The 13239-nt window shown below is 44.5% G+C and overlaps 1 protein-coding gene across 1 annotated transcript; it reads right to left on the bottom strand.

Annotated features, from left to right (window-relative positions):
- Window positions 1-3668: 3668 nt before the first annotated feature.
- Window positions 3669-11547, bottom strand: LOC142391249 (uncharacterized). The gene is made up of 4 exons (XM_075477018.1): window positions 11470-11547; window positions 9943-10089; window positions 9561-9872; window positions 3669-4379 (listed from the first exon to the last, which is right to left on the bottom strand). Exons 1-4 carry the CDS (start codon window positions 11545-11547, stop codon window positions 3669-3671), a joined length of 1248 nt encoding a protein of 415 aa, XP_075333133.1.
- Between the last annotated feature and the right edge of the window lie 1692 nt (window positions 11548-13239).

Genomic DNA, 13239 nt, shown 5'->3' with positions numbered 1-13239 from the left:
CCATCTGTGGCCGGAAGAGTTGCTTTGCTTCAGGATCATATTCTGCTTTCACCTGTTTGGTCCCAAACGCTTCAAACTTGTTTCTGAATGTGTTCTGAGACGTTGGAAGGAACTTAGAAAACAAAAAGAACGACATAAAACCTCAAAGTGACTCAAATCAAACCTAAATGTAACAATATTATATGATGTCAGTCATTACAGGAGATGTCATTTGTACTCAGAGACAGGAAGTGGAAGAAGAATTCTTGGACATAAGTTACAGAATCAGAACCACAGAGATTTTGTTTCAGGTAAAAACTGTAGATTTACTTTTGATTTAACTCAAACTACAAAAATATTCACATGAAAACACACTTTAACATAAAGAATATAATAAATGAGGTAGAACGGCACACTGGAATAAGGTGTTATGAATGATTAAAGGTGATGTGTGTGATCTTACATCATATTCTATGATCTGATTCTGCTCTTTCTGATGTTTTTTAGTATCACTCTGAATCTGCTGAAGTTATCAGTAGTAGACTAAAAGGTACAACAGAGTCTCTGAATGTGCTGGAGTACAAGTATAAAGTAGCACAAGATAAAAATACCGAAAACATTGTAATTATGTTCAGTATATTTAGTCACTTTCTGCTGCTGTCAGTGATAGACTTTTCTAAGAAATCTGACTCAGCTCTGATCATTAATGAGAATATGATGAAGAAAGGATGATTTCATCCGAGTGAATGAAAAGGTTTTGTGGTGGGGCTGAGAACTGTTGAACTCTCACTGTTCTGTTCCACGTATTGTTTAAGGATCGTCACAGGTACGAGTTTGGGTGGAGCGGGTCAAAGTAAAGTGGAGTTTCCAGCAGACTCCTCAGTTTCAGTCGTGTCTGGAGGCCACAGATGGAGAGCTAACTGCGCTGTTTGGTCTGCCACTTATTGATAAAGTTAAAGTTTAGAAAAAAACAAACAATAAGAGGAATAAGTTCCCTGAAAGCAGCATCAGTGTTACAGGTTGTGAGTCCTGTGAACAAACTGACACAGTGTGATGTGACAGATATTTAAATCTCTCTTTTCTCACGTCGTCCTGCAGGTTCTCAGCTGAAATCTGCAAACTAACACTAGAGGGCGCCTTCATGCTGCTCACAGGGATGCAGAGGAGTTTAAAGCTCCTGTTCTGTTCATTTAGACTGAACTCTGCCTGTGTTCTGCTCACTTTGACTCAGAACATCTTTAAATCCGTAATATAGAAATATTACCTAAAGTCTCTTTCAGCTATTCATAGCTTGTAGGCCTCATTGAACTGAGTTTATACAACTAATTTCAATGAACCCAAGAACACCCTCAGACAGAGACTGCTTCACCCAAAGGATGAAACACCCAAACACAAACAGGGTGGTGTCGTGTGTGCAGTGCAGCAAAGACTGTGCAGACCTCTTTGTAGGAGAGACCAAACAGCAGCTCCACCAGCGCATGGCCCAACATAGGAGAGCCACCTCTTCAGGTCAAGACTCAGCAGTGCACCGACATCTCAAGGAGGAGGGACACTCTTTTTAGGACAGTAATGTCCACATTCTGGACAGAGAAGACATATGGTTTGAGAGAGGAGTCAAGGAAACCATGATTATTGTAATCACACAGTCTTAAAGTGGAGCTTCTTCTTATGTTTCTATGCAGCTGAGCACTCACATCATGATGACTGATGACTGGAGAAATCCTGCTCTTCAGCACATTTCATTTCACATCCAATAAAGTTTAAAGTTCACATTGTTCAGCTTTGATGCTGCTTTCACATCTCTTACTGTCTTAAAGCTAGAACTCAAGTTGCTTCAGGTTTTGAATCTTTTCTTTTCTGGTGGGCAACAATAAATAAGAATGTTGATTGGATAAAATACATTTACAAGGCATTGCTGAACAATTAGGTCCAACTTCCCTTATGGAATGGCAAAATAGAATGTCTTTGGAAATGTTACTGGCAGAGAAAGTGTGTAAAATGTTTGAAACGTTGCTCCTTTATTCCTAACAATAGCTCCCCTGATGGCAGCATCACCAAGGCCTTAGAGGGACTGACATCACTCTCTGCAGAGCTAGCAGAGAACTCTGGGATCAACGACCCCTTCACTGGCATGATAGAGAAGTGGTTTGGCTGGTGGAGCGGACTACTTGCTTCAGTACTGCTATCTCTGTCTGTTGTAGCAGCCATACTAGTCACCTGTGGTTGTTGTTGTATCCCATGCTTGAGAGGACTGTTCCAAAGACAGAGACCACCCTTACCTGCACAATGTATCAACAGGTAGAGAGTGATGATGATGACGAGCTACACGAGGATGCAGATGATGTTTAAAGTGCAAAGTAGTGCCTTGCATGAACCCGAGTCAATTCTCAATGATTTGTTTTACGGAAATCTCCTTGAAGTGTTAAACAATGATGTAGAAGATATAAGGTTATGCAAAGTTTGAAAAAAAACAAAAAACATGAAATATCATGAAGTTATTCTATGAGAATAAGCAAGGACCATGTGTGAGACAATGTTGAAGGGTCAAAGGTCAGTCTGTGCTGGAGAAGGCCTCCTATCTATCTTATTGCAGCTTCTGTCTAAGCCTTGTTTTACTGAATGTCTCATAACCTTGTGTGGCCAGTGACCTCGTAGTAGGAAACATAAATAGCGACAGTATCATTTGTTGAACTCAGACAACTCTGTATCAGTTTCCTGATATGTTCTGCAGACTACTTGCTGCAAGAATAAATGTTTTGTGTTAATTGTCTCCAGCGACTCTGAGACTCATTTTGAGAGAATTTTCTTGACACCAACACAACAGACATTTGAAAGAGTTTCACAGCTTGAAGTTGAGCCTCGTGCCCTTTCAGTGTTGGAACAGCCTTAACTTTCAGCTTCAGTTATGAGCATCATACAACTTTCTGGAAAGTACAGGGAACAACTCCAAACCTTTTTCAGACTGCGTTAAAGATTTCTGGGACTTTGGGAGAGATGATAAGAGTCACATTTCCCTCATAACCAAACACAAATTTTCTTCAAAAATATCTCTGTAGCAGGAACATGAAAACCATGAGAAATGTTGACATCTGACCTTTAATAAAAGCAGAACAAAGAAATACAGACGAGTGTAAAGCTAGACTTTAATAATAATAATAATAATAATAATAATCAATTACATTTGTAAAGCACTTTTCATTTCATACGGAATCTCAAAGTGCTATGCTGATGGTGGCAGACTACTGTATTGTAGCCACAGCTAACTGAAATGATATATTGCTTCTACAGATGTTGTATGTTTGCATAAATACGCACGGCTGGTGCTACTTGTGAATCTGAACTTAACAAAACATATATGTTCAGTGTAACAGAATAAAACAGGTTTCTACTTTAAAATTGCATTTTGTTCCGTCCATCAACTCACATCTGATGCCACATTTGTCTTGAATTGTGGAAGATCTGTCCACAGTTAAAACAATCCTAAAAAATTATAAAGCACTTTCAATCATGTGCTACCCACAGAACATTCAGAACAAAAGTCCTGACAAGACATGGTGGTAATCCACAAAGAATATTTTTAATCTGATTGGTAGTTCATGTTGCTGGTCCCAGCTGAACGTTCCTTAGCTAACGTAAAATAAGCTGAACGTTCCTTATCTAACGTAAAATATGTTGTTGATTTAAACCAATCATTTATCCGCAGTATAAATAAAATGAGTATACTGGTGTCTCTTTAGACTAGATAATGCACTGAAAGCTGCCCCACACTGACCACAGCTGTAAGGTTTCTCTCCTGTGTGAACATGTTGGTGTGTCTTTAGACGAGCTAATGTAGTGAAAGCTGCTCCACACTGACCACAGCTGTAAGGTTTCTCTCCTGTGTGAATACGTTGGTGTGTCTTTAGATTAAATAATGCAGCGAAAACTGCTCCACACTGACCACAGCTGTATGGTTTCTCTCCTGTGTGAATACGTTGGTGTGTCCTTAGATTAGTTAATTGAGTGAAAGCTGCCCCACACTGACCACAGCTGTATGGTTTCTCTCCTGTGTGAATACGTTGGTGTGTCTTTAGATTAAATAATGCAGAGAAAACTGCTCCACACTGACCACAGCTGTATGGTTTCTCTCCTGTGTGAATACGTTGGTGCATCTTTAGATGATGTAGTTGAGTGAAAGCTGCCTCACACTGATCACAGCTGTAAGGTTTCTCTCCTGTGTGAATACGTTGGTGTGACTTTAGACTAGATAACGCAGTAAAAGCTGCCCCACACTGACCACAGTTGTAAGGTTTCTCTCCTGTGTGACGCCTGTGATGATTCCTCAGATGTGATGATCTTTTGAAAACTTTCCCACTGTGCTTACAGCAGTGCCTTCTGGATCCCTCTTGGGCTCCATGTTTCTGCAATGACAGAGAGGAAGGAGACTTAGATCCTTTTGAAGTTCACATAAAAGATTTCTCTAAGCTAACCAACACAGGTGTCAGATCTCAGATCAAACGTGAACGCAGGGCGTACGTTTATAAGCTATCAGCACTGTGCTCTGCACATGTTCAGGTATTTAAGCAGTAAACTCTTGCTTTTTTCCTAATTCTTTTTGTCATGATGAAACTCTGAAAAGGAACTTGAGCTACAATATTTCTAAATGATGGAAGGAACTAGAGTCTTGTCCAAGTTGTTCACTTAAACACCATGTAGAGGTTGGGCTGAAAAAGGTTGATGACCGCTGGTTCAAAGGAATAAAAGTAACAGCGGTGGTAATACATGACATTCTTTACACTAACCCTCTGTTCCAGCTTACAACTCAGAGGTCTGCAGCCATTCAGCTCAACAGCCATCAGGGAAACACAGTCCGTTTTAACTCAACCTTTGTCTCTCTTTGTTAAAACAACTCTACAAACCTGTCATCTAACCATTAAAGACCCAGAATATTACCACCACCAGGTTCAATTCATGTAACCCAGAGACTTTAAACACAAATAATGAAGATTAGCTCCTGAACCTCTCAAATCTGCAGACTGAGAGCCAGAAAACGTCCCACCACAACAATCTGCCCGCTGATTTTCTTCCAGCAGATCATTCAGCCTGCAGCACATGTTGAGTCTGAGCACATCTGGATCTGCAGCTCAGAGAGAGGAGATGAAACCAGGAAACACTTTGCTGTTTTTAACCAGGAAAAACTCAAACTTTTGGCGCTTTTCCATTTGCTCTACACGGCTGGTTTGGTTGTGTTTCCATTACACTACGTGCCTCCTGGACGTGGGCGGGGTCGCCGTAACACGGCTGCGCGTGTTGCTGCTCACCCTGTGGCTTTTTGCCGCGCAGAAGGCAAGAGAAGAGAGCCAGAGAAGACTCATGGCCGCCAGACAAAACAGTATTGAAAAGTACCGGAGAGTTTTGTTAAGAGCTTAAAAAAAACGACGTTTGGAGGTAAGCTAATGGTTGCTAACGCTAGCTTTTGTTATGACGCTTGCAGTGACAACATTTCTCGCCCAATCAGTGGAAGGCAGTCAGCTGACGTCACGTTTTAGTAACGCTTCGGCCTGCTTGGAACCAGGGCTGAGGTGGTACGAAAAATCATCACGGTTGCAGGTACGGCGTGCTAGTGGAAACACACAAAGCGCGCCGAGCCGAGCTGGTGGAAAAGCGCCATTTGACACTTTTTCAACATCTGATGGAAAAGCAGAATGAGCAGAGGATACACGGAGCCTCGACACTCTTGTCTTTAGCGTCTTCCACACTGACCTGTGGCCCGGTGGAACCGGAGGATGAGCCGGCTGTGTTCCTGGTGGAGGGGTTCAGATCCTGGTTCTGCTGCTCCATTCTGGTCCTGGTCCTCTGACTGCTGGACTCTGTCTGAAACTGTCAGCACATACAATAAGATCCAGCTGTGGCGTGCAGCACGTTAAACCACACCCACTTTTCTTCTTCTCTGGATAACCTTTCTGCACAGTTTTTAACCATCCAGTCACATTCCATTAAACTCATTACTGTGCTTTTTATTTAAATCCCTGTGAACTTTAAAATGCTTCTTTAAAGACCCACTAAGGTCACAGTTCAAAATATTTGTAGCTTTTTGATCAAATTCAGAAAAAAACATGTAATATAACACTCTGTAGAACAACTGTTTCTAAACCTGTTCTCATTTCCAGAAGCTGTCAGGGATCCAGGAAAGTAACACAGAGTAATCTCAGATTCGTCACATTTAGACTCTGAAGCCCATCTTTGAACAGTTCAGTTCTCAGGGAGCTTCAGTCTGGACTGAGGCCTGAAACTGAGAAGATGTGATGGTTCAGTGGGGGAATCATCTGGTTCTGTGTGGCGGACAGCACGTCAGCAGGAGCTGTCTGACTGATCTGAGACACTCTGAAGAACAACATGAAGTGGACCTTTCTGAGGCCGTCCTTTAAATATAAAGGAGTGTTTTTCTGGCATCAGAAGTGCTCGTCCAGCGATTCATTCCAGAAAGCTGCTTTAGTGAAAGCTAAAGTTTGAGATGAAGGAAACTCTCAGACCCGTAAAACGCTGAAATGTTTTTCAACCCAAATAACCTACAATCTCCTTTATTTAGATTCTGAAATTATCTTAACTGGTAAACTTATGTGTCCAGTTGAAGAGAAAAAAGTGATCTTTTGTTGTGGTCAGATCAGAGTATCAGCTTGTTATGATTGGCTTTGTTCTTAGACATTATGTATACATATTCTGAATTTTACTAAATAACTTAGTTTGTACTTTTCCACTCTGCTCATACAAACGCAAAGGAAACTCTCAGACCTTTAAAACTCGAATAACCTACTATCTCCTTTATTTTATCCTGAAATGATCTTAACTGGTAAATATGGATGTAACGATAAACCACGGTAAAATTCCAGACGGTTAGTACTACCGTTTCAAATTTGAATTATTGTTTAAACAGTGATGGATTACCGTAACTGATAGAAATAGACAAATACTTTATTCAGATCAAAATGATTACCAAAGAAAAAAAAAAAAAAAAAAAAACTGCTCATTTCCCGGAGAAACGGCACCTGAACAGCACTGTTGAAAAACAGTCTGTCCTGTGAAAACATGGCTGAAGGCACCTGCACTCCAGACATCCCCCTCAGTAAAAAAAACATGATCAGAAGTCTGGCATACTTTGGATTTACAAAGGATACTGACGGTAAATTAATTGAAGATCAATCAACCCTTGTGCAGAAAAAAAATCTCTGCGAAGGGGGGGTAACACTTCCACTTCGATGAGCCGTCTCCGTGACCACCACCCACAACTTTTCAGCGAGTGTAAGGTAAGTCAACAAAAACCGGATTTCGGAATAGAGGGAAAATGTAAAATGTTCCTGTTGTTTTATCAATAAAAGGAAATCTAAGTTAAGTGTTACCTAACGTCACTCCTGTAAACGGTTGTTATTGTTATTGTTATAATAATCATCATATAATAAAAAATAATAATACCACATTTCCTTTTTACTTATTTACAGAGTGGGCATACAGCAAGCAACCCCAGTGCTACAGCTGCCACAGCAACATCATCAACAGTTACACAAACAAAATAAGTTTCTGCCACATTACTTTGTTTAAAATGGTAGTGTTGCTTTCATTTGCACATTTGACTTGAGGTACATAAAACTGAGTTTTCTTTCTGTACCAGTTCTTTAATCTGTAAGACTAGATCTAGTCTTGAGCAGAGAAAGTAAAAAAAAGTATTCTTTTTTTAAATAAAGAAAGATTAAAAGATTTTAGTGTGCGTGTTCAGTACTTTTGGAACATTTTGAACACATCTATGATAATATTGATAACCGTGATCATTTTGGTCCCAATAACCGTGATATGAAACTGTCATATTGGTATATCTCTACTGGTAAACTTATGTGTCCAGCTGAAAAGTAAAAAGTGATCTTTTGTTGTGGTCTGATTAGAGTATCAGCTCCTAAAAGTTGCACAGATCCTCCTAATAAAGATCATTTTAGCTCCAGATGTGGGCAGATGGACTTTATGAGAAAAGATATGTACAACCTTTTTATCATGCGCTCAGTCCTTGTTGGTTCGTGGATAACAGAAAATATTGGATATGTAAAGGAAAGTGAATAATGGAGCTTTCATGAGACACTTCTGAAGAGGACAGTCAGACTGTCTTTTAATGGGCTTCTGAGTGTAAATCTGAGAAATCACACACTGATACTGAGGAGAACTGGATTTCTACTGCTCCTGTGATACTTTCCTGGATCACCCACAAGTCTTTATAATAATGCTATGACTCCTCTTCACACAACTTAAACTCTTCATGTAATTAAAGGATTTATATTGAGCATAATTAAGTCCCATTTTAAGATCTAATCATGAAATATGGCATATTGTGTATGTTAAACACATCAAATCACATGTTTTCTCTCCACAGTTTTATCAAACAGCCAAATGATGCTCAGATAAGTCTGGAAAGAACCATTCTACATTTTACATTGATCATCAAACTTTTTAAATCACAAAAGATTTCAGCAAAACTACAGAAAGAAGTTAAGAAAACTGCAGCTTTAGAGGAAAATGTGACAAGATGGTCAAAAAGTGCCCCAAAAGGTTAGAAAAGAGGAAGAAAAGGGCCCAGAAGTATGTTTCACACACAGCTAAAAGGATAAAGCTCCATTTTATTTGGCCATCTGGCCGGCTTATTGAAATCTATAGCTGAGGTTGTGTTTCTGGTATTGTGCACAGCTTTGAGCACAACGGTTAGCAGCGCATTAGCATTAGCACGACATGCTAACTATGAATAGCAGCCAGGTTATTTAAACTTTTTTACACTCTGGTACATGTTCTGACTGCCCGTGTCCAGGAGCAGGAATCAAACCAACGACACAGAGCACTTTGAAGACTTTTCTGCAAATGTTTGACCGCAACATGTATCATTTTCTGGACATACCTGCAGCTTCCTGTAGAGATGCTCCGAGATGAGCCGAAGCTGTTGAGCTATGAAGGGGACGGCTTGCTTCATTTAGGGGAGGAGCTGGAAACTATGACGTCAGACTCTCGCTCAACGGCCGTACCACATGACTGCTTCCAGAAGCGGTTCAGATTTTTGACAGGATTATAAACCCCTCAGTCTCTATTTAAAATGTGGGTTTTTGGAAAGTTGCGGTCAGTTCATGTTTGATAGAGTTTTGATTGTTTGGATACTAGAGTTTAGATAGCTTTAATATAGTTTGGAGACAGTTTGGGGAGTTAAGTGAGAGAGAGATAGTTTTGAGATTTAGGAGAGTGAGGAGAGAAGGATAGGTAAGAGGGTGGAGCCAGCTAGGAAGAGGAGGATTTCCCCGTGTGGGAACATTTTGATTTGATATCTCCTAATAAGGTTAAAAAAAATTAATCGATTAAAACCAAAAACTGTTGAGAAACTGTTATTTCTGAATAAAAAATAATACATTCTCCTGTTTTGTACATCATTGTCCAAGTTCCACAAGCACTTTCACTGTCCTCTGCCTGCCATTTTACTGAAGTGACAGAAAAACATACACAAAACATACCTTTCTGGGAGAATTTACACAGAGAATACGTTAAAATGTGTTGTTGAACACACTTATTGTAAGTTTCAGTGCCTGTGAGAAGGGGGAGGGGAGTGGAGACAATGGAGCAGCAGGTGGTCTCTCAAACTTGGTGTAGAAGGTGTTGAGATGGTCAGCTAACCCGGGGGAGGGGGCGACCACAGGGCTTCTACCATTGTAGTTTGTGATGGTTCTGAGGGTCCTCCACACAACTGCAGGGTCGTTGGTGCCTGAATCACGCTCCAGTCTGCCTCTATAGTCCTCTTTAGCACTTTTGATGGCCTTCCTGGGATACTGTCTCACCAGCCTGAATGTGTCCATGTCACCCTCTCTGTCCGCCTGCTTCCGGCGCCTGAGCCCTCTGAGCTGCTTGGAGAACCAGGGCTTTAGGTTATTGCACCTTGTGATGGTTTTGGTTGGAGGCAGACCTGCTCACAGAAGCTGATGTGTCAGCAAAGCTGCCGTTGTCATCCTGAGGGCCCCTCAGGGACTCCCAGTCAGTAGACTCCATGCAGTCCTGAAGCTTGTCCCTTGCCTCTGTTGATGTCCCACATGTCACCAGCTGTTTGTAGCTCGGCAGTTCCTGGGAGAGGTTACAGAGTTGAAATCTCCCATCACAAGAAATACAGAGTTTGGCCGAGAGGCTTCCACATTGTGGAGAAAAGAGCTGCTGGATTTCATGGATCAGGAAGTTCCTCAGGGCTTTCTGTATAGTCTTCTTCTGCTTTTCCATCAAATATATATTCAGAAAAGCGTCAGCGTCTATGTTTTCATGTTGTCCCACCACAACAATCTGTCCGCTTCTGAAGCTCATTTACATCTGCAGTTCAGTGTGTGGAAATACTGAAGTAAAAACTAGGATATATGGACACTTTCACATAGAATAACACAAAACACACAAACTTACAGTTTCTCACCTTATTTGTCTCAACAACTCCTGTGTATATGTGAGCCCAGGTCCAACATAATGAGGCTGAGATACTTGTGATTCTGTTGTAATACTGATACAACTCTATCAGTATCAACTCAACTGGTGAAAATAACCCTGGTTACTCAGAGTATGGTCCCTGGATGGAATGGTTCACATTACCATCAGAATGCAGATAGAATGTGTCCTGAATCCTTGTTGAACGTGTTCACAGATGTACTTAGTTCACTTGTCTGATCAGGTTAAGACCAGATGTGAACAGCCCCAGGGCGCCGTTGGAACCACTGTGTATCATTCATTACTGTAAAAACTGTGCACCACCCTTTCCACTTTCTTTATTCCAAGATCTTCTTCTCCACTTCAGCTTTTGGCTAAATCTAAACACAGCTCACATGTCTTTGGACATTAGTGACATAGATCACAGTGACATTGTCACGCCCAGAGACTCACCTTTTTGGTTTTCATGTTTAGGTTATGTTTCTTTTCAGTCCATGTTTAGTTTTCCCTTCACTTCCCTCACTCAGGTCATTAGTTCACTCACTTCACCTGTGTTTTTTCCCTCAGCTGCACTCACTCCCCAATCACTCTCACTCCCTATTTAGTTTCCTGCCTCCCCTTTCAGTTTTGCCGGATCTTTGTTGATGTCACTGTTACTGTTGTTGGTGATGTTGATGTTAGTTTCCACGCCTCGTTTTCTTCCAAGCTAAGTATTTATTCCATGCCATGTCCTTGTTCTTTTGTTTTTGTTTATAGCTCAGTTTTTTTCCGGCTCTGCCGCGTTTTATGTTGATACTTTGCTTTTTTTGTTAATAAATCTACCTTTACTTTTTGTAAGTCCGCATCCGTGTCCTCCCTTCTACAACCACAACCTGACAGAAAGATCCGGCCAACAATGGACGCGGCGGATTTTAAAACTGCACAACGGCTGAGTGAGGACCTCTGTTCCTGCTGGGAGCAGGGCAGCTCCTCCTGGAGAAAATTAGATGTGGCCAATGATGTAATTGATTTCTTTTTGGACAAGAAAATTCTTCAGACCTGGCCTGTGGACCTGTCTCGCATCTGGGAGAGGGCGAGGACCATGCAGCGCATTGCAACAAAGGACATCTTTGGCATGGAGCCACACCAGGTAGCTGCGCTTTACTCCTTCCCCCTCACCTTTTCAACACCTGAGTCCACAGGTCCAGTGTCCAGAGACCCAGCAGCCACAGCCGTTCCCGAGCTGGCCCCGGCCCCAGCCGTTCCCGAGCTGGCCCCGGCCCCAGCCGTTCCAGAGCTGTCCCCAGTCGTTCCAGGGCTGTCCCCAGTCGTTCCAGGGCTGTCCCCAGTCGTTCCAGGGCTGTCCCCAGTCGTTCCAGAGCTGGTCCCAGCCGTTCCAGAGCTGGTCCCAGCCATAGAGGCCTCCGGGCCTGACTCCGAACTCGACCACGAGGCCATAGGGCCTGACCACGAGGCCATAGGGCCTGACCACGAGGCCATAGGGCCTGACCAAGGGGCTTTAGGGCCTGACCACGAGGCTTTAGGGCCTGACCATGACCAAGAGGCCATAGGGCCTGACCATGACCAAGAGGCCACAGGGCCTGACCACGAGGCCACAGGGCCTGACCACGAGGCCACAGGGCCTGACCACGAGGCCACAGGGCCTGACCACGAGGCCACAGAGCCTGACCACGAGGCTTTAGAGCCTGACCAAGACCAAGAGGCCACAGGGCCTGACCACGAGGCTTTAGAGCCTGACCACGAGGCTTTAGAGCCTGACCACGAGGCTTTAGAGCCTGACCAAGACCAAGAGGCCACAGGGCCTGACCACGAGGCTTTAGAGCCTGACCAAGAGGCTTTAGAGCCTGACCACGAGGCCACAGGGCCTGACCACGACCACGAGGCCACAGGGCCTGACCACGAGGCTTTAGGGCCTGACCACGAGGCTTTAGGGCCTGACCACGAGGCTTTAGGGCCTGACCAAGAGGCCGCAGGGCCTGACCAAGAGGCCGCAGGGCCTGACCATAAGGCGGCAGGGCCTGACCATAAGGCGGCAGGGCCTGACCATAAGGCGGCAGGGCCTGACCATAAGGCGGCAGGGCCTGACCATAAGGCGGCAGAGCCCGACATGGACTCACTAGTTCGAGCCCCTCCCTCCCACCCCCAGACTTTGGGGATGTCTGGGATCCATCCCTTAAAGGGGGGGCTCCCCCCCCGTCGGAGGTCCGTCCGACCTTGGGACGGTCCCCGGCTCCTCCTCCAGCCACGTCATCGGGGGTCCGGGCGTCCGCCGGGCCGTATCCTGCCGCCACGCAGAGGGAAGTCTGGCCGCCCGCCAGACCACCGCCTCCTGCTGCCACGCCACGGGATGTCTGGCCGCCCGCCAGACCACCGCTTCCTGCTGCCACGGGATGTCTGGCCGCCCGCCAGACCACCACTTCCTGCTGCCACGCCACGGGATGTCTGGCCGCCCGCCAGACCACCGCTTCCTGCTGCCACGCCACGGGATGTCTGGCCGCCCGCCAGACCACCGCTTCCTGCTGCCACGCCGACGGAAGTCTGGGCGTCCGCCAGACCTCCGCCGTCTCCTGCCGCCACGCCGACGGAAGTCTGGGCGTCCGCCAGACCACCGCCGTCTCCTGCCGCCACGCCGACGGAAGTCTGGGCGTCCGCCAGACCACCGCCGTCTCCTGCCGCCACGCCGACGGAAGTCTGGGCGTCCGCCAGACCACCGCCGTCTCCTGCTACGCCGTCTGCGGTCTGGGCGTCCGCCAGACCACCGCCTGTTCCGGCTACGCCGTCTGCGGTCTGGGCGTCCGCCAGACCACC

This window comes from Odontesthes bonariensis, chromosome 11, assembly GCF_027942865.1.
Source record: "Odontesthes bonariensis isolate fOdoBon6 chromosome 11, fOdoBon6.hap1, whole genome shotgun sequence".
NCBI lineage: Eukaryota > Metazoa > Chordata > Actinopteri > Atheriniformes > Atherinopsidae > Odontesthes > Odontesthes bonariensis.
Note: the sequence above shows the minus strand (reverse complement) of the source record. Positions and strands in the feature narration are given on the sequence as shown.